The 17848-nt window shown below is 45.8% G+C and overlaps 1 protein-coding gene across 2 annotated transcripts in view; it reads left to right on the top strand.

Annotated features, from left to right (window-relative positions):
• Positions 1 to 17848, top strand: part of ift80 (intraflagellar transport 80 homolog (Chlamydomonas)) — a 74961-nt gene that overhangs the window by 1768 nt on the left and 55345 nt on the right. For both annotated transcript variants that reach the window (XM_090224681.1, XM_090224680.1), the window contains exons 2-8: positions 13 to 99; positions 827 to 1045; positions 5106 to 5216; positions 5332 to 5400; positions 8738 to 8847; positions 11760 to 11849; positions 11982 to 12119. In XM_090224681.1, the coding sequence (XP_090080807.1) occupies positions 60 to 99; positions 827 to 1045; positions 5106 to 5216; positions 5332 to 5400; positions 8738 to 8847; positions 11760 to 11849; positions 11982 to 12119 (777 nt within the window). In that variant the 5' untranslated portion in view covers positions 13 to 59. The remainder of the gene's footprint in view (positions 1 to 12; positions 100 to 826; positions 1046 to 5105; positions 5217 to 5331; positions 5401 to 8737; positions 8848 to 11759; positions 11850 to 11981; positions 12120 to 17848) is intronic.

Genomic DNA, 17848 nt, shown 5'->3' with positions numbered 1-17848 from the left:
TTCTGTTTACAGTGAGTGCCTAGTACCTATTTTCTGAAGACTTCACATTAGCCACCACAATGAGATTAAAGACATCATTACTCAAGGAACCAAAACATATCCTTTTCAGTTTTGTGAAAGAACGATACTACAACAGTGCTTTGACCTGATTGTTCGTTTTTTCTATTGAAAAAAAAAGGACAGTCAGCAATCATTAATAAAAAATCTGTTATGAAGTTGTGCCTCTAATAACATACTAGGCCTCCTTTGCTCTGGTCTAGGAGGTATGTGTCCGTTCCTCCACACACGCTCTAACGTCATGGACCAAAGCTAAGGCTGCCTGAGACAAATATGATATTCAGTGCACCACCAGACCTGGGTTCAAATACTATTTGAAAACGTTTAAATATTTTGAGTGTTTGCTCTAGCCTGTCCGGAGTGGCAGATGGGCTGGGGTTTGCAGTTTTGGGACTATTTGAATGGTTAATCAAGCATAGATAACCCAGGTCTGCCTGGCACCTTTGTAAAGGCATGCTTATTGCAACCTGTATGTAGGTGAAAATGTTTTTATATGCTAATTGCTCAGACTTGTGTGTGGATCTGCCCTACCTAAATACAAAGAAAGGTTAATACAGGATCTGTGTTGATTAATTCACCTGAAAAGCAACCACTGTGGTTGAGTCTGTTGCAGTCATCAACCCTGGACCCAGAGAGTTAGGCTACAGGGTGTGAGAACGTTTGTTCCAGTTTAACGCTAACACACCTGGTTCAAGTAATTTAGATATTTTGCAGCAAGCTCTGATCTATTTCCACCTAACCATTGTCCTCCTTAACATCTGGACACATAAAGAGCTTGTGAGTTGTGTGGGCTGGACCACTGCAGATGAACTGTACTCATGCAGTGAGGACCACCAGATCCTGAGATGGAACCTGCTGACCAGTGAGACCAGCCTGGTGGTGAAGCTGCAGGAGGACCTCTTCCCCATCGACCTGCACTGGTTCCCCAAGACGGTGGGAGGCAAGAAGCAGGCCCAGGCTGAGATCTTTGTGCTCACCAGCACTGATGGCAAGTCACCAAAGGGCCCAATAATGATGAGGAATAATACGAGATTTTCTCGTAACAGACTTTGATAATTTGTTTCGATAACTTTATTTATGAAGCACCTTTCATACCTAAAAGCGCTATCTGAAACATGTTTTTGGCACCGCTAACATAGAAAATTAATGTTGCATTTTAAAGCAATGGTAGTTTCTCACATTATTCAACAAGACAGATTGATATTGAATTAGGTAGGTGATAGAGGATATGAGTCCCAAGGTACATAACCGCATGGTCTGTGTGAAATGTCTCTCATTGACCAGAGTGCAATACTACGAAGCAAGCTTCCGTTAGCTGCACATTCTAGGTCAGGCTTCATTCGTACCACAACCGTGGATATTGCCCATCTGCCTGCTTAGCAGGCGTGTAACTTGTTGCACGTGGCTCGTTGAACGCCGAGCTCTTCGTTGAGGCAATGCTGAAACATCAATCTATGGCCAAGTCGGTGCCACATTTTCAGTTGTGCCGAAATCAAAATGAAAGAAAATGTATCTTGCAAATCCAGCAGGCTTTGGTGTGAAATGGGCTTTTCGAAGTGCCATCTTTATTTTATTACTTATCGTTAATGCCGTCTTTGATGTGCTTATCAATGAACAAGCACCTTTTTCCGACTCCTGTCGCTCCTTCTGTCTGTGGAACAGCTTGTTGTGTTGTGGCTATATACACTGCTCAAAAATTAAAGGGAACACTTAAACAACACAATGTAACTTCAAGTCAATCACACTTCTGTGAAATCAAACTGTCCACTTAGGAAGCAACACTGATTGACAATAAATTTCACATGCTGTTGTGCAAATGGAATAGACAACAGGTGGAAATTATAGGCAATTAGCAAGACACCCCCAATAAAGGAGTGGTTCTGCAGGTGATAACCACAGACCACTTCTCAGTTCCTATGCTTCCTGGCTGATGTTTTGGTCACTTTTGAATGCTGGCGGTGCTTTCACTCTAGGGGTAGCATGAGACGGAGTCTACAACCCACACAAGTGGCTCAGGTAGTGCAACTCATCCAGGATGGCACATCAATGCGAGCTGTGGCAAGAAGGTATACTGTGTCTGTCAGCAAAGCATGGAGGCGCTACCAGGAGACAGGCCAGTACATCAGGAGACGTGGAGGAGGCCGTAGGAGGGCAACAACCCAGCAGCAGGACCGCTACCTCCGCCTTTGTGCAAGGAGGAGCAGGAGGAGCACTGCCAGAGCCCTCCAAAATGACCTCCAGCAGGCCACAAATGTGCATGTGTCTGCTTAAACGGTCAGAAACAGACTCCATGAGGGTGGTATGAGGGCTCGACGTCCACAGGTGGGGTTTGTGCTTACAGCCCAAAACCGTGCAGGAACACCAAGATTGGCAAATTTGCCACTGGCGCCCTGTGCTCTTCACAGATGAAAGCAGGTTCGTTCACACTGAGCACTTGTGACAGACGTGACAGAGTCTGGAGACGCCGTGGAGAACGTTCTGCTGCCTGCAACATCCTCCAGCATGACCGGTTTGGCGGTGGGTCAGTCATGGTGTGGGGTGGCATTTCTTTGGGGGGGCCTCCATGTGCTCGCCAGAGGTAGCCTGACTGCCATTAGGTCCCGAGATGAGATCCTCAGACCCCTTGTGAGACCATATGCTGGTGCGGTTGGCCCTGGGTTCCTCCTAATGCAAGACAATGCTAGACCTCATGTGGCTGGAGTGTGTCAGCAGTTCCTGCAAGAGGAAGGCATTGATGCTATGGACTGGCCTGCCCGTTCCCCAGACCTGAATCCAATTGAGCACATCTGGGACTTCATGTCTCGCTCCATCCACCAACGCCACGTTGCACCACAGACTGTCCAGGAGTTGGCGGATGCTTTAGTCCAGGTCTTGGAGGAGATCCCTCAGGAGACCATCCGCCACCTCATCAGGAGCATGCCCAGGCGTTGTAGGGAGGTCATACAGGCACGTGGAGGCCACACACACTACTGAGCCTCATTTTGACTTGTTTTAAGGACATTACATTAAAGTTGGATCAGCCTGTAGTGTGGTTTTCCACTTTAATTTTGAGTGTGACTCCAAATCCAGACCACCATGGGTTGATACATTTGATTTCCATTGATAATTTTTGCGTGATTTTTGTTGTCAGCACATTCAACTATGTAAAGAAAAAAGTATTTAATAAGAATATTTCATTCATTCAGATCTAGGATGTGTTATTTTAGTGTTCCCTTTATTTTTTTGAGCAGTGTTCTTATAATCCATAGAAAGGTTTTGGAACCTCTATCCCTGGCAATTTGACTGTTAAACTCATTGGTACACTAGCAATGGCTGTTAGTATTTTGACATTTGAAACGCAAACTATCACGTGAAAAAAAAGTATTTTGGAAGGCAAATGCGGTCTACTAAATGTGTAATGTGATAGGTACTTTAGTTTCAGTTAATATACACTTTTTTTAGGGGGGATGAATAACATTTAATCAGTCGTCTTCCTCAAATGAAGAGGACGCCGTCACAATCTTTGTGAGTGGGATGGTATCTGATTTAATTGGTCTTCAATTAAATGCTCAGAAACATTATTCAGGGTAAATGGAGTTAGCCCGGAGTTAGCCTGCCTGGAGCAAGATAGTTCTGAAGGATTCGTTGCCATAGAAATTTACCAGTCTAAAAGGTGAGCCACTTTTGTGGTACCGGTTATCCCGAGTTGAACTCAAGTTGACAGAAGTTACCTCGCTAACTCCTCAAAGCTGATTCAGAGCACAGGATTCTTGTTGTTCTCCTGTGTCTATATCAGCTCTAAACACACAGAGTGGAGATGTACGGCGATGGCAGGCGACGTGTGGTCACAATGTTAATGGCAGTGTAGGGTTGCATAAACACACCCACAAACTGAAGCAGCAATTTTCCCTGGCAGATCATGTAGTCATGAAAACGTTTGCATCTGTCTTTCTGGTACATAATGATTATAGTCATCATATAGGTAATATTATCACAATTGACTGCTTTTTAGAACAAGTCATTTGTTTCCTTTATGGAGAGGCAGTGTTTATGTTTTGAATGTACTAGTCCTATATCTTAACGCACAGCAACTTCAACATTTTTTGGGGAGGGGAGGGGGGATTCCACAATAGTCCGTTGCAGCTTGTAACGGCACATTTTTCTGGTTTCTGTTTTTAATGTCAGTGAAATTTCACATGGCTATGAAATGGTTAAATAGAAACCACAGATGTATAGCTTTGGTGTGTGTGGGGAAAATCTATAGTAACTTTTGTGGCTTTCTCCAACCTCATTTGCTGCGTGGGCCTCTGAGGCGATATGTCAAAAATGGGTTTGGTTCGTAGTACTGACAGACAGAGCAAATTCTGTGAGCAGTTTCAATGTGGTGTTTAACAGTCAGGTCGTTAATATAAATGACATTTTTAAAAGCCTATTTTAATTCTGACCGTCCTTTAATACAGCAGCCATGGTCGTATACACACTACCTGTTTTTCTGGGTCTGCGACATTCACATTTGTTAGGACATCCAAATATAGAAACTGGAGAGAGAAGCATCATGCTGATTTGCAGTTTTAGGCAACCAGAAATTACATAGAACACTCTGTATTTTTTAATACGCACCGCCACAAAGTATATGGTAGGCTAGTGTCTTTGATAACTGTCTCCATGCCTGATCGCTTCCCGTCTCTAGCAGATAGGAAACTGTTTAATTTAAGCAGCAGAGAGACATCGCTTTTATTCTTCCGTTTTGTGTAAGAAATGTGTCTTCAGAAGGTTGCTACCAACCAGGACAGTGGAGCAAAATACATTATGTATGAGATCCTGACTCCATTGGTTACAGTTCTTTATGTTTATCTATTTGTTTGTTTCTGTGTGTGGCCGAGTGCCCATATTCTTTGTATTTATGAACTCTCCTGACATCATGTGTTATGCTTTTAGCGTGCGTTTTGACTGTTCATTGCCTCTCAAGTGAGATTTAGAACTGGAGAGACAGTTTATACAGTATATTTCCTTCATATCTAATGGACTGTACCTGTCTTCAACCTGTCTGTTCTGTTGTCCGTCTGTAGGCAAGTTCCACCTGGCCTCTAAGATGGGCCGTATTGAGAAGAGTGTGGAGGCCCACAAAGGAGCTGTATTAGCCGGGAGATGGAACTACGACGGGACCGCTCTCATCACAGGTGAGGGGGACACAGGGTAATAAACACACACAAGAGAATGTAATACGCTGCTCAGTAACACGTTTGTTATAACTGCCGTAGGTTGTAACTCAGATTGTTGATGTTGTTTCCTCAGCTGGGGAGGACGGACAGATCAAGATCTGGTCTAAGAGTGGCATGCTGAGGTCTACCTTGGCCCAGCAAGGTAAAATGTTTCAAACTATTCTTTCAACCACTCAGCTCAGCACTTACTGTATTTGAAAATGAATTTGCGCAGCAGACTCGCAGTGCATAGCCACACTTTGTTTTGAAACAAATGCAGCCACCAATATTGTCCCTTTTTAACAATTTCCTGTTTTGTCAGCATGGGGCCCTGTAGTTTTTGTGATGCAGTTGCTCCACGGTGTAGTGACAACATTGCACTCTCTCTGTGTGAAGAGGTGTATGTGAGTGTGTGTGTGTGTGTGCTGTAGTCTTCCAGCCCAGTGTTGTCAGCATGCTTCTGTTAGACTGGCGCTTAGCTGAACTGATCAAGTGTGCTCGCATACTCCCTTAAAAGACCTTCGCTTGAAAAACTACAAAATTCGGCAATAGTTCTGTTAGTCCTTCTTGAGATGTCATAGCCAGTGTACACATCCTCAAGAAATCTGTAATTCATTTTTATGTGCAGTACCAGTCAAAAGTTTGGACACACCTACTCATTCCAGGGTTTTTCTTTATTTTACTATTTTCTACATTGTAGAATAATAGTGAAGACATAAACTATGAAATAACACATATGGAATCATGTAGTAACCAAAATAATGTTAAACAAATCAAAATACATGTGGGAACTCCGTCACTGTTGGAAAAGCATTCCAGGTGAAGCTGGTTGAGAGAATGCCAAGAGTGTGCAAAGCTGTCATCAAGGCAAAGGGTGGCTACTTTGAAGAATCTTTTTTTTGAAGACTTTTTTTTGGTTACTACATGATTCCATATGTGTTATTTCATAGTTTTGATGTCTTCATTATTATTCTACAATGTAGAAAATAGTAAAATAAAGAAAAACCCTGGAATGAGTAGGTGTGTCCAAACTTTTGACTGGTACTGTATATGCCAAGAAGAACAATTTTACATCTAACTAAGATGTTTGTGGCAGTATATCTCAAGTGAAACAATGTGCATGAAAATGAGTCGTCTCTCGTTGAATGACAACAAACATATAATTGAATAATCCCTACTGTTGACCAATCATCAACGAAGGGGTGTGGACTTCGGCTACCGACTTCGGCTTGACTCGAGGAAAAAAAAATTCACTACCCATGTGTGAATGAGGATGCACTGTGTTAATCATAGGGGGTGAGTGTGTCAGCCTGGTGCTTTTTCAAGCCGCCTGTAGGTCTCTCTCGCACTCTGTGCCCAGGCAGAGGACCTGCTGGGGCCGGGCCAGGGACAGTTGTAATGAGGTCAAACCCATGAACACAGCCACGTGAGTTACAGAGAGAGAGAGACGGCGCTAGCGGAAATTTTGTAAACATAAGGCAACACACAGCCACCAATTAAAGTCTCACACACAGACCGCTGTGTTCATTAAGGCCCCTTCTGCTTTTTAGGGCACCTCACTGGATGAGAGCGAGAGAGCGGTATGTAGAGAGAGAGCGAAAGGGATTTGATGAAAAGAGAAAGGCTTGTCACAGAGCGGTACAATACTGTTCATGTGTATTCTCTGTGCCGTGTCACAAAAGTTTCTCCACTTTTGGTGGAGCTTTTGGTTGAGGACAAGTGGCATGATGCACTGCCATTATACAGCTCTGAGAATGGTGGTTATGTAGTAACCTAGATAATGTCGTCACAGTACATATAGAAAGACTAGTGCAGTTTGAAGCTCTACAGGATATGCCTCATGTTCTGACAATTTTTAGGCTTTCACATTTACTTCCACAGTTGGGATTTGTGTGTGTGTACAGTGTCTTTACAGTGTGTGTGCGTACAGTGTGTCTGTCTGTGTGTATTTAAAACTGCTGTAAACGATGCCGGTGCGACGATCTGAAAGATGGCCTTTGTGTTAATAGTGTTTAGTCCAGCCAGATGATTTAAGATGACAGCCATGGAGGATTTAAGATGACAATCTGGCAGACAGAGAGAAGTGTGTGTGTGTGTGTTGAACTATTAGGGTGTAATGCTGCTGGATACAGTTGAAAATGCAGCCAATGCTCCAGTTCCATTTTTATTAAAGGCACCGTAAAGTTTCAAAGGTTTATTGGAGTGGAGTTTTATTAAAATCCATTAAAAAAAACTCCTAATGATCCATTTCTCTAACCAGTACTCACATACAGATGGTTTACTTATTAATTGATTCATTGTGCCATTTTGAAATATCTTCTCAGAAGTGGCCCCCAAGAAATGTTGCCGTTGATGGTAAAACGTGGCCATCCGGATGACATGGATGCATTCTCCTGAATGAATGGGCTCTTTGCTTCCATAGAAAACTGGGCAGAGGCAGGAGCAGTTTCGCCACACGATGCACATTCTCCCTCAGTCCTCTATTTAATGTGTCTGTCTGTGTTGTTGTGAACCATGGCATTGACTGGACAGGCTTGAGAGGGAGTGAGCTGCACAGCCGCTGTTGCACGTACAGATTTGTAGAGCGCATGGAGGAACTGGTGGTGTCTCCTAACAGGTGTGGACACATCATCCACACTGCAGATGCATCTGTGCAGGTGTTGCGCCCCCTTATGCACACACACACTGCAGGAGTCACGGGTACAGCTGGGGGCCGTTGTTGTGAGTCTTGAGTGAGATGATGTAACCGTGTCCCATTTGTGTGGGGGAGGAAGAGCGAGGGAGGAGAGGACGTGTGTAGAAGAGTAGGAGGGGGGCAGAGGGAACTCGTCTCAGCCGTCTCTCATTGTCAGCCCGCGATCATGTGACCTCTTGGCATTTGAGAAACCACAAGCAGGGTTAAATGTCAGCCTGCCTCTTACTCACTCACACACACACACACACACACACACACACACACGGTTTAGGCAGGTTTCTCTTAACGCTCAGCTGTCTTGGTGTGATACACAGCCAGATCTGCAGGATTCCAGCAAGCTTTGCACGCAAAACCCCATTCCTACAGGCTGTACGAGGTGAGCCTTAAGAGTAAATATGACACTGCTGTGGTGTGGAGATTAGAAATGCAATCTCCTCCAGCTGCTGCAGTGTCTCTGTGTTTGTAAGGAACACCAAGCACTTCTCCCTCTTTGATAAGGACTGCCTCGAGGTAAACTGTGTGATAGCTAGTCAATGCTCTGATGAAACCAGAGTCAACTAACTAGTGGATCTTCTACTGACAGAATGACTTTATTATATGTCACGCTGTCTGAGAAGGAGATGCAACTGTGAAATGGCCTTAAACAAGTTCCAGTTGTCATAATTTTCTGATGTTAATGGATGTGTTATGAAAATAGTATTATAAAAGTTATTGTTTAAGCACATGGACATTGTTAAGCAGTGTGATTCCTCACCTCCTGCTGTGTGTGTCTCTCTCTCTCTCTCTCTCTCTCTCTCTTTCTCAGGGTCTCCTGTGTACTCGGTGGCCTGGGGCCCGGACTCTGATAGGATCCTGTACACGTCAGGCAGACTGCTGATAATCAAGCCCCTGCAACCTAGTGCCAAGCTCCTACAGGTACTCTCTCTCTCTCTGTGTGTGTGTGTGTGTGTGTGTGTGTGTGTGTGTGTGTGTGTGTGTGGGGCTTGAAGACCTCGCACTCCAGTGAGTATTCTTCTTGTTCATGTACATTTGTTTATTGTTTTTGGCACTGAATTGTGCCTGGGACCCTGAGTAAACACCAGAGGGTTTAGTGTGCACCCCCCTCCCCCCACCTCTTCCCTCCCTCTGAGCAGAGCAACAGCTGGCAGTGTATGGAGAAACCCCCTGCACAACTCTGTGAGCCCTACAACCCCCCCCCCCCCCCCCCCCCCCCCCCAAACCCCCTCACCCCATCCCCCTGCTCCCTTTGGGGAGAGACAGAGTCGTGGGAGAGAAAGTGGTTTGGGGAGGCGGGGCGGTGTGGGGGGTGGGGGGTGGGGGGGTGGAGATCAGGAGTTGTAGTGATAACCTACACATGGCAGGAGGAGAAAGGAGACCATGACTGAGTTGACTCCTCCTCTCGTCCTCCTTTTATGGCACGTGCCTCTGGTTATTAGTTGGTCGATACATCTCATGAGTATTGACCTACAGTGCCTTCGGAAAGTATTCAGACCCTTTGACTTTTTCTACTTTTTGTTACGTTCTAATTCTAAAATGGATTAAATTTGGGCGTCTGGTTGCCTAGTGGTTAGAGCGTTGGGCCAGTTACCGAAAGGTTGCTGGATCGAATCCCCGAGCTGACAAGGTAAAATCTGTCGTTCTGCCCCTGGACAAGGCAGTTAACCCACTGTTTCTAGGCCGTCATTGTAAATAAGAACTGGTTCTTAACTGACTTGCCTAGTTAAATAAAGGTAACATTTCTTTTTTATTTTTTTTCTCATCAATCTACACACAATACCCCATAATGACAAAGCAAAAACAGGTGTTTAGATTTTTTTGAAAATTTATTTAAAAAGAAATTCACATTTACATAAGTCTTCAGACCCTTTACTCAGTACTTTGTTGAAGCACCTTTGGCAACGATTACAGCTTCGAGTCTTCTTGGGTATGACGCTACAAGCTTGGCACACCTGTATTTGTGGAGTTTCTCACATTCTTCTCTGCAGATCCTCTCAAGCTCTTGTCAGGTTGGATGGGGAGCGTCGCTGCACAGCTTTTATCAGGTCTCTCCAGAGATGTTCAGAGACTTGTCCCGAAGTCACTCTTGCGTTGTCTTGGCTGTGTGCTTAGGGTCGTTGTACTGTTGGAAGGTGAACCTTCGCCCCAGTCTGAGCAGATTTTCTTCAAGAATCTCTCTGTACTTTGCTCTGTTCATCTTTCCCTCTATCCTGACTAGTCTCTTAGTCCTTGCCGCTGAAAAACATCCCCTCAGCATGATGCTGTCACCACCATGTTTCACCGTAGGGATGGTGCCAGGTTTCCTCCAGACGTGACGCTTGGCATTCAGGCCAAAGAGTTCAATTTTGTTTTCATCAGACCAGAGAATCTTGTTTCTCATGGTCTGAGAGTCCTTGAGGTGCCTTTTGGCAAACTCCAAGCGGGCTGTCATGTTCCTTTTACTGAGGAGTGGCTTCCGTCTGGCCACTCTACCATAAAGGCCTGATTGGTGGAGTGATGCAGCGATGGTTATCCTTCTAGAAGATTCTCCCATCTCCACAGAGGAACTCTGGAACTCTGTCAGAGTGACCATTGTGTTCCTGGTCACCTCCCTGACCAAGGCCCTTCTCCCCCGATTGCTCAGTTTGGCTGGGCAGCCAGCTCTAGGAAGAGTCTTGGTGGTTCCAAACTTCTTCCATTTAAGAATAATGAAGAACTTCAATGCTGCAGACATTTTTTTGGTACCCTTCCCCAGGTCTGTGCCTCGACACAATCCTGTCTTGGAGCTCTACGGACAATTCCTTCAACCTCATGGCTTTGTTTTTGATCTGACATGCACTGTCAACTGTGGGACCTTATATAGACAGGTGTGGGCCTTTCCAAATCATGTCCAATCAATTGAATGTACCACAGGAGGACTCCAATCAAGTTGTAGAAACATCTCAAGGATGATCAATGGAAACAGGATGCACCTGAGCTCAATTTCGAGTCTCATTGCAAAGGATCTGAATACTTGTGTAAATAAAGTATTTCTGTTTTTTAGTTTTAATACATTTGCAAAAATGACAACCTGTTTTCTCTTTGCCATTATGGGGTACTGTGTAGATGGAGGGGGGGAAATGATTTAATCAATTTTAGAATAAGGCTGTAGCGTAACAATGTCAGGTCTGAATACTTTCTGAATGCACTGTGTGACTGTCCAACCTCTCCTTACTTTTTTGAAGGGGAAACTATTCTGACGATTTTTCCCAGTCCCATTCAGTATGCTGAACAATAAGCAGCACATCAGGATGTGTCAGTAAGTCACTTGGCGAACGCTGGGGTGTGTGAGTTAGTGTGTGTGTGTATTACAGAGATGTAATGGGGTCTCTGACGGGGTCGTGTGTGTGATCTCGCACCCGTGGCGACCTGTGAAGGCTCTGCCCTGTTTCCAATTAGAGCCAAGTCCAAGCTTTTACATTAACACAGAGCAGACTGGGAGGCTGTCAGAGAGAGCACCTCGCTCGACCTATAGCTCTCTCTCTCTCTCTTCTTGTCTACTAGGCTCCTTCTGATAAGAACGCTCTCCTCCCTGTATCTGCTTTGTCTTGTCTCCCTGCAGACTTCTCCCGCTTGTCCTTGACAAAAAAACCTGAGTCATATTAGCCTTCAGCCCAGCGTGTAGTATATCGATATGGACCTGCACCCCCCCTCTTTCCTTTCCTCTCTTTCCTTCCCTGGGACTGGTTAACTGAGGTGTGATCCTGAATGTATTGGTTGGGTATGGAGAATATCACTGCTCTCGCATAAACATCTGCTCTTTCTCTGCTCCCTCATCTCTTCCTTGTCCCTCGCTCCCTTTCTCTCCCCAGTGGAAGGCCCATGATGGGATCATTCTGAAGGTGGACTGGAACTCTGTGAATGACCTGATACTGTCAAGTGGAGAGGACTGTAAATACAAGGTCAAGTGTGTCCCGTGATCCAAAAATGAATTGTGTTATAACGTGTGTATCATGCAGTCGCAATACTGTCTAATTGACCCAGTTCCTTCTCTCACCTCTCTCTCCTTCTCTCCCCCTCCTTCCCCCTCTCAGGTGTGGGACAGCTATGGTCGTCTGCTATACACGTCCTCGTCCCATGACTACCCTGTGACCTCGGTGTCCTGGTCTCCGGATGGGGAGGTGTTCGCCGTGGGCTCCTTCAACACCCTGCGCCTCTGTGACAAGACCGGGGTAAGGGCTCCCCTCACCCCACCACACGTCCACTGCCAACCCCTCACACACCTCTGTGCACTGTCACTGTGTGTGTTTCAGTGTGACAAACCTGGTTCTGTAAGAGGTCCTCCATCTCTTCCCTAGTGTGTGGAAGTAGATGGTGAATGCATGGTGTGAGTCTCTCTCTGTACACTTAGCTCATTAGTCTCTGTCACATGTCAGTATTAATATCTGGGGCTGATAGTGCTGTTGATGGTAAGTGGACTTGTAGTGAGCGAGTGATGGATAGCCTAGTGGTTAGAGCGTTGGACTAGTAACCAGAAGGTTGCAAGATCGAATCCCCGAGCTGACAAGTTAAACATCTGTCGTTCTGCCCCTGAACAAGGCAACTAACCAACTGTTCCTAGGCCGTCATTGAAAATAAGAATTTGTTCTTATCTGACTTGCCTAGTTAAATAAAGGTAAAAAATGTTGTTTTATTATTCTTCAACGTATGGCCAGAAACAATATATCTTAGCTGGATTCCTTGTTTAGTTAGAATAGAAATGTCAGTGTATTGCTCTATGAGACGTGGCCTAATGAAAACAAACAGCACAGGGCTCTGGTCCTCTGCACTGATCACCACTCATTTCATGCTACATTTTGATCTAATTAGAATCAAATGGCATTTTTTTTGCACCAAAACAAAGGGTCTGGAGAGAGAGACTCTGAGCCAACGCAGATGTCTACACAACACCGAGGTTATGGAAGAGGTTGTGTGTGTGCGCTTGTAAACACTGTGTATTTTAGTTTGTGCATGCATGTGTGTATTCAAGGGTATTAGCTTTCACTTGTCTAGTTGTTACAGATCAGTGTGGATGAAGGAAAGTAGATGTGGAGAGGAAGGAAGCCATCTTGTTCTTCTGAGTTGAACCCTCAGTAGGACGCTATTCCATTCAAGCCTGTTACTAGCGTTTAGGGATTACGAGTCAGAAAAAAGTTAGCAGCAAGAGTACAGTAATAAGCACTATCTTCTTTTCACACTGTAAATATTGCTTTATTTTTTTATTGAGTACACAAATCCAATAAGATTATTTGGACTAGTGAGACCACAAACTCTTTGAGCGGGTGTAATTGTGTCGCATAATGAACCTAAATCACCTTTCTTCACAATGACAATAATGTCTCTGTGTTGTGAGTGTGTTTACGTTGTGGGTCTGTCCCATTGTTTGTCATTGCGCCACTCTGTCTTGTGGTGGGTTTGACTGTGGCGCTCTCTCTCTTTCTGATGACGCGTAGAGTAACTCTAACTGGAGTAAGGGTCTGTTTGCCTTCACCTCCTCCCAGGCCACAGAGGGAGAGTGTGGTGTATACTGTAGCCCGGCCCTGGACCGCCGTGGGAGGGTTGCTCAACACCAGGGAGAAGAAGACCGAGGAAGAAGAGAAACAAAGAGAGAGAGAAGGCCACTCAAAAGTCACTTCATAACTGCTCCTTGATAAGTTGATGAATCTGATCCCGTGTTCTGTCGGCCCAGCGGCCCTTGCTTTCAGTCTCCTTCACATTTGGTGTGTAGGCTGTGTTCCAGTACGTGCAGGGTAACTGTTGCATCCCTGCCTGTATCTGGGCTGTAGTTGGGCTGCGGTGCAGAAGGAGTTAAGCACAGTGAGGAATCTTTGCTGTTACTACCGTGACTAATGGGCAGGAGTTTCATTCTGTATCTGGTACAATGAAACCTTGCACTTTACAGAGCGCTGCCTCAGCAGGAACGGCCAAGCACGTTTAACCCCTAACCTCCAGCAGGACTTCTCTCCTCCTCTCTATCTATCTCTCTGTCACCTTTTCTTTTTTTCTTTCTCTCTATCTCGCTCTCTTTCACTCTCTCTATCCCTCCATGGGACAGATGAAGTGCATTACCCTCCTCATTATCACAGTGCTGGGAGGAGGGGGGATACCCCATTACACGCACACACACAGATACTGAGGCACACATTAACAAAGATGCACAGATACAGACACACACATGTTGGGGCTAGTCTCAACGTCAGCCCAGGACTGAACTTGATCAATTTTTCTCATGTTTTTTTATTTTTATGGATAGTTGATTATCTTGATATATGTCTCTCTATTGACTTGAATAAGGGAGCAACTGTTAGGGTCTTGTCCCCAGCCCCTCTCCTCTTTAGGCATGGCAGATCTTAGATTCTCTATTAAGCACAAAGCAGTACACTGTCACTTTTTTTTACTGGATTTGAGCACAAGAAGTGAGTGTGTGTGTGTGCCTGCGTGTGTGTGTGCCTGCGTGTGTGTGCCTGCGTGTGTGTGTGTGCCTGCGTGTGTGTGTGTGCCTGCGTGTGTGTGTGTGCCTGCGTGTGTGTGTGTGCCTGCGTGTGTGTGTGCCTGCGTGTGTGTGTGCCTGCGTGCGTGCATGCACTCCAATGGGCCTGCGAGACAACAGTCTATTTACGAGGCACTGCAGCTGGTGTCTAGCGTCTGGACTCTGTCACGATCCCTGACACTGTGACACTCACTAACAAGTGTGACTCATTGTGCCCTCTCTCCTTCCCTCTCTGTCTTTCTCTTGCCTTCCCTTCCCACCCCCCCTTTCTCAAATCAAATCAAATGTATTAATATAGCCCTTCGTACATCAGCTGATATCTCAAAGTGCTGTACAGAAACCCAGCCTAAAACCCCAAACAGCAAGCAATGCAGGTGTAAAAGCACGGTGGCTAGGAAAAACTCCCTAGAAAGGCCAAAACCTAGGAAGAAACCTAGAGAGGAACCAGGCTATGTGGGGTGGCCAGTCCTCTTCTGGCTGTGCCGGGTGGAGATTATAACAGAACATGGCCAAGATGTTCAAATTTCTCTCTCTCTCTTCCCCTTTCTCTCTCTCTTCCCCTTTCTCTCTCTCTCCCCCTTTCTCTCTCATCTGCAGATCGGTACACAGACACTATCATAGACCCTGTTAGTGTGTGTGTGTGTGTGTGTTAGACTAATTTGTCAGAATAACAAATACAGTCTGATGATGACGCTCCTGTGGATGCTATGACATCACGGTAAGATGGTAGATTGTTTTTCTGTCTTCAACTTTCCTCTCTACCATGAATACCTCTGCAGACTCTTCCAGACAGAAACCCCCACTCCAGCTCACTGATAACCTAACGCACGCCAGACGCCGTGTTCTGTCCCATGTTGGGTCTTGTTTCAGGTCTTAATTGAAATGTTCAGAACAATCATTGGGCTATTAATACCTGCTGTTCCCAGGATGTGGTTGAGACTGAAGACGTGGCCCAGCTCTGGCCCAGTCCAGGAACCGAGAACCAGGAACCCTTCACTGCACTAATTAGCCAAAACCAATGTGCAATGGCTGTCCTGCTCCAGAAAGCCTGTACTCAATCAGGAGTGGCTGATGGCTTCTTAAAGCTGCTATTTGCCCATCTATTTGACCTCATCTGAAACAGCGCTATGACATGAAGTCAGAAATGTGTTCTAAATCTGTGCTGGGTTTCCTACCACCCGACACCACACACACACACACACACACACATTGGAAGTGGAAAGTCTGAAGCTCCCTCTCCACTCCCATAACATCTGCCTGCCCCACTCACACAGCCATAGGAGATAAGTCGTCATAAATTGTCAAATGTATAGCTGACAGTTGGAGCGTTGTTCTGAAGGGGAGGGGGTCATGATTTGGAGTATAATACCACTGGTATCTGGTGTAATGCAGATATTATTTTGCGCGACACGTAAAATGTCCCGAATCAATGCAATTGATGATTTAATGATTTATCGTCTCCAGCTGTGATTTTTCTGCCTGATACAATGTCAGTCTGTTGGCTCACATAGCTACACAGAAAATACGCCGTACAATGGGTTCTGATAGCGTTTGGAAACACTGTAGGAGCGTTTTTTAGTGTAACATGGTATGATGTGGAGAATCCTATGAGGTCAGTCTGGTCTGACCTGTGTCCCATTCTCTCTCTCTCTCTGTGTGTGCGTGTGTGTGTGTGTGTGTGTGTTTAATAGTCACATGTACAGGGTTGCAGGTGTGATTTACTGGGTACCGTGAACATCTTAGGCTCCAACATGCAGTACTAAGTGAAATACAATGATGTAAATGGTAATAAAACAATGTATAGAAGTATAAATAATACTACATACATCATAACTGTAGCAGTGATGAATGAAGACATATCTTTGGGGTGGAGGCAGAGTAAAGACTGTTGGGGGGTGGGGGAGTGTCCATAGAGGGAGCAGCATGACCATTGAAGGGGTGCGGGGAGTGAAGCAGCTTGATGGTCTGAGGGTAGAAAGTCTTGCTGTTTTTGCCATGATGCTCATGTACTGCCCACAACTGAGTAATTGAAATGGGGAGAGCAGGGCTTGGGTGGCTGGGAGTCCCTGATGATCTTCTTTGCCTTCCTGAGACACCTGGTGTTGTAGGTGAAGGCAGGCAGTGTGCACCCAATGGTGCGTTTGGCTGCATGTATCACCGTCTGAACAGCCTTGCCGTCTGTGGGGGTGAAGTTTCCGTACCAGGCAGCCTGACCGTATGCTCTCGATGGTGCTCCGGTAGGGCCCTCGGGACAGGCCAAATTTCTTCAACATCCTGAGGGTGAAGAGTCGCTGTCGTGCCTTCACCACGTTGTCCGTGTGGTTAGACCATTTCATCTTCTCTGAGATGTGTACGTCGAGGAATTTGATGTTCTTGACCGTCTCCACGGCGGCCCTGTTGATGAGGATGGGGGTGTCCAGCCTGGTTCCTCCTGATGTCCACAATCACAATATTTGTTTTGCTAACATTAAGGGGGAGGTTGTTTACCTGGCACCACGGTATCAGAGTGTCTCGTTGTTGTTGTTGTTGGTAATCAGACCTACTACTGTCGTCAGCGAACTTGATGAAGGAGTTGGAACTGTGTGAGGCCACGCAATCGTGGGTATACAGGGAATACAGGAGGGGACTAAGGATGCACCCTTGTGGGGCCCCCTTGTTGAGAATCAGTGTCAAGGAGGTAATGTTACGTACCGTCACAACCTGGGGGCGGCCCATCAGCAAGTCCAGGACCGAGTTACATAGGGAGACATTTAGACCCAGGGCTGTGAGCTTTGTATTGAGTTTATAGGGCACTATGTTATTGTAGGCCGAGCTGAAGTCGATGAACAGCATCCTCACATATGCATTCCTTTTGTCCAGGTGGGTAAGGGCAGTGTGCAGTGCAATTGCGTCGTCCGTGGATCTGTCAGGGAGGTAGATTTGACTAGCCTCTCAAAGCACTTCATGTTGACGGAAATGAGTGCTACTGGTTGGTAGTCGTTCAGTTTCTTTCCCCAGGTGGGCATAGCAACCGGAGCTAGGGAGAGGTTGAAAATGTCAGAGAACATAACAGCCAACTGGTCTGCACATGCTCTGAGGGCACAGCTAGGGATTCTGTCTGGGCCGCCAGCCTTGAGGGTTAACACGTTTGAATGACTTACATGTGTAGCCCACGTTGTCATTGGGGGCTCTCTTCGGCAGCTCAGTGTCATTGTGCTCAAATCGTGACTAAAAGGTGTTTAACTCCTCCGGTAGGTTGGCGTTGGTGATGTGGCTGGCTTTTCTTCTCGTAATCCGTGATAGTTAGGAGCCTCTGCCACATTCGCCTTGTGTCCAACCCGCTGAATTGCTCCTCCACTTTGTCACTTTACATGTTTAGGTCGTATTTGTACTGTTTAACCATATTTTTTCCCCCAGTCACCTTGCCCTGTTTATAAGCAGCATCTCTCTTTT

Source organism: Oncorhynchus mykiss, chromosome 27 (genome assembly GCF_057628025.1).
Source record: "Oncorhynchus mykiss isolate SJ-2025 chromosome 27, ASM5762802v1, whole genome shotgun sequence".
Taxonomy (NCBI): Eukaryota; Metazoa; Chordata; class Actinopteri; order Salmoniformes; family Salmonidae; genus Oncorhynchus; species Oncorhynchus mykiss.
The sequence above is the reverse complement of the archived record's forward strand: the minus strand, read 5'-3'. Positions and strand labels throughout refer to the sequence as shown.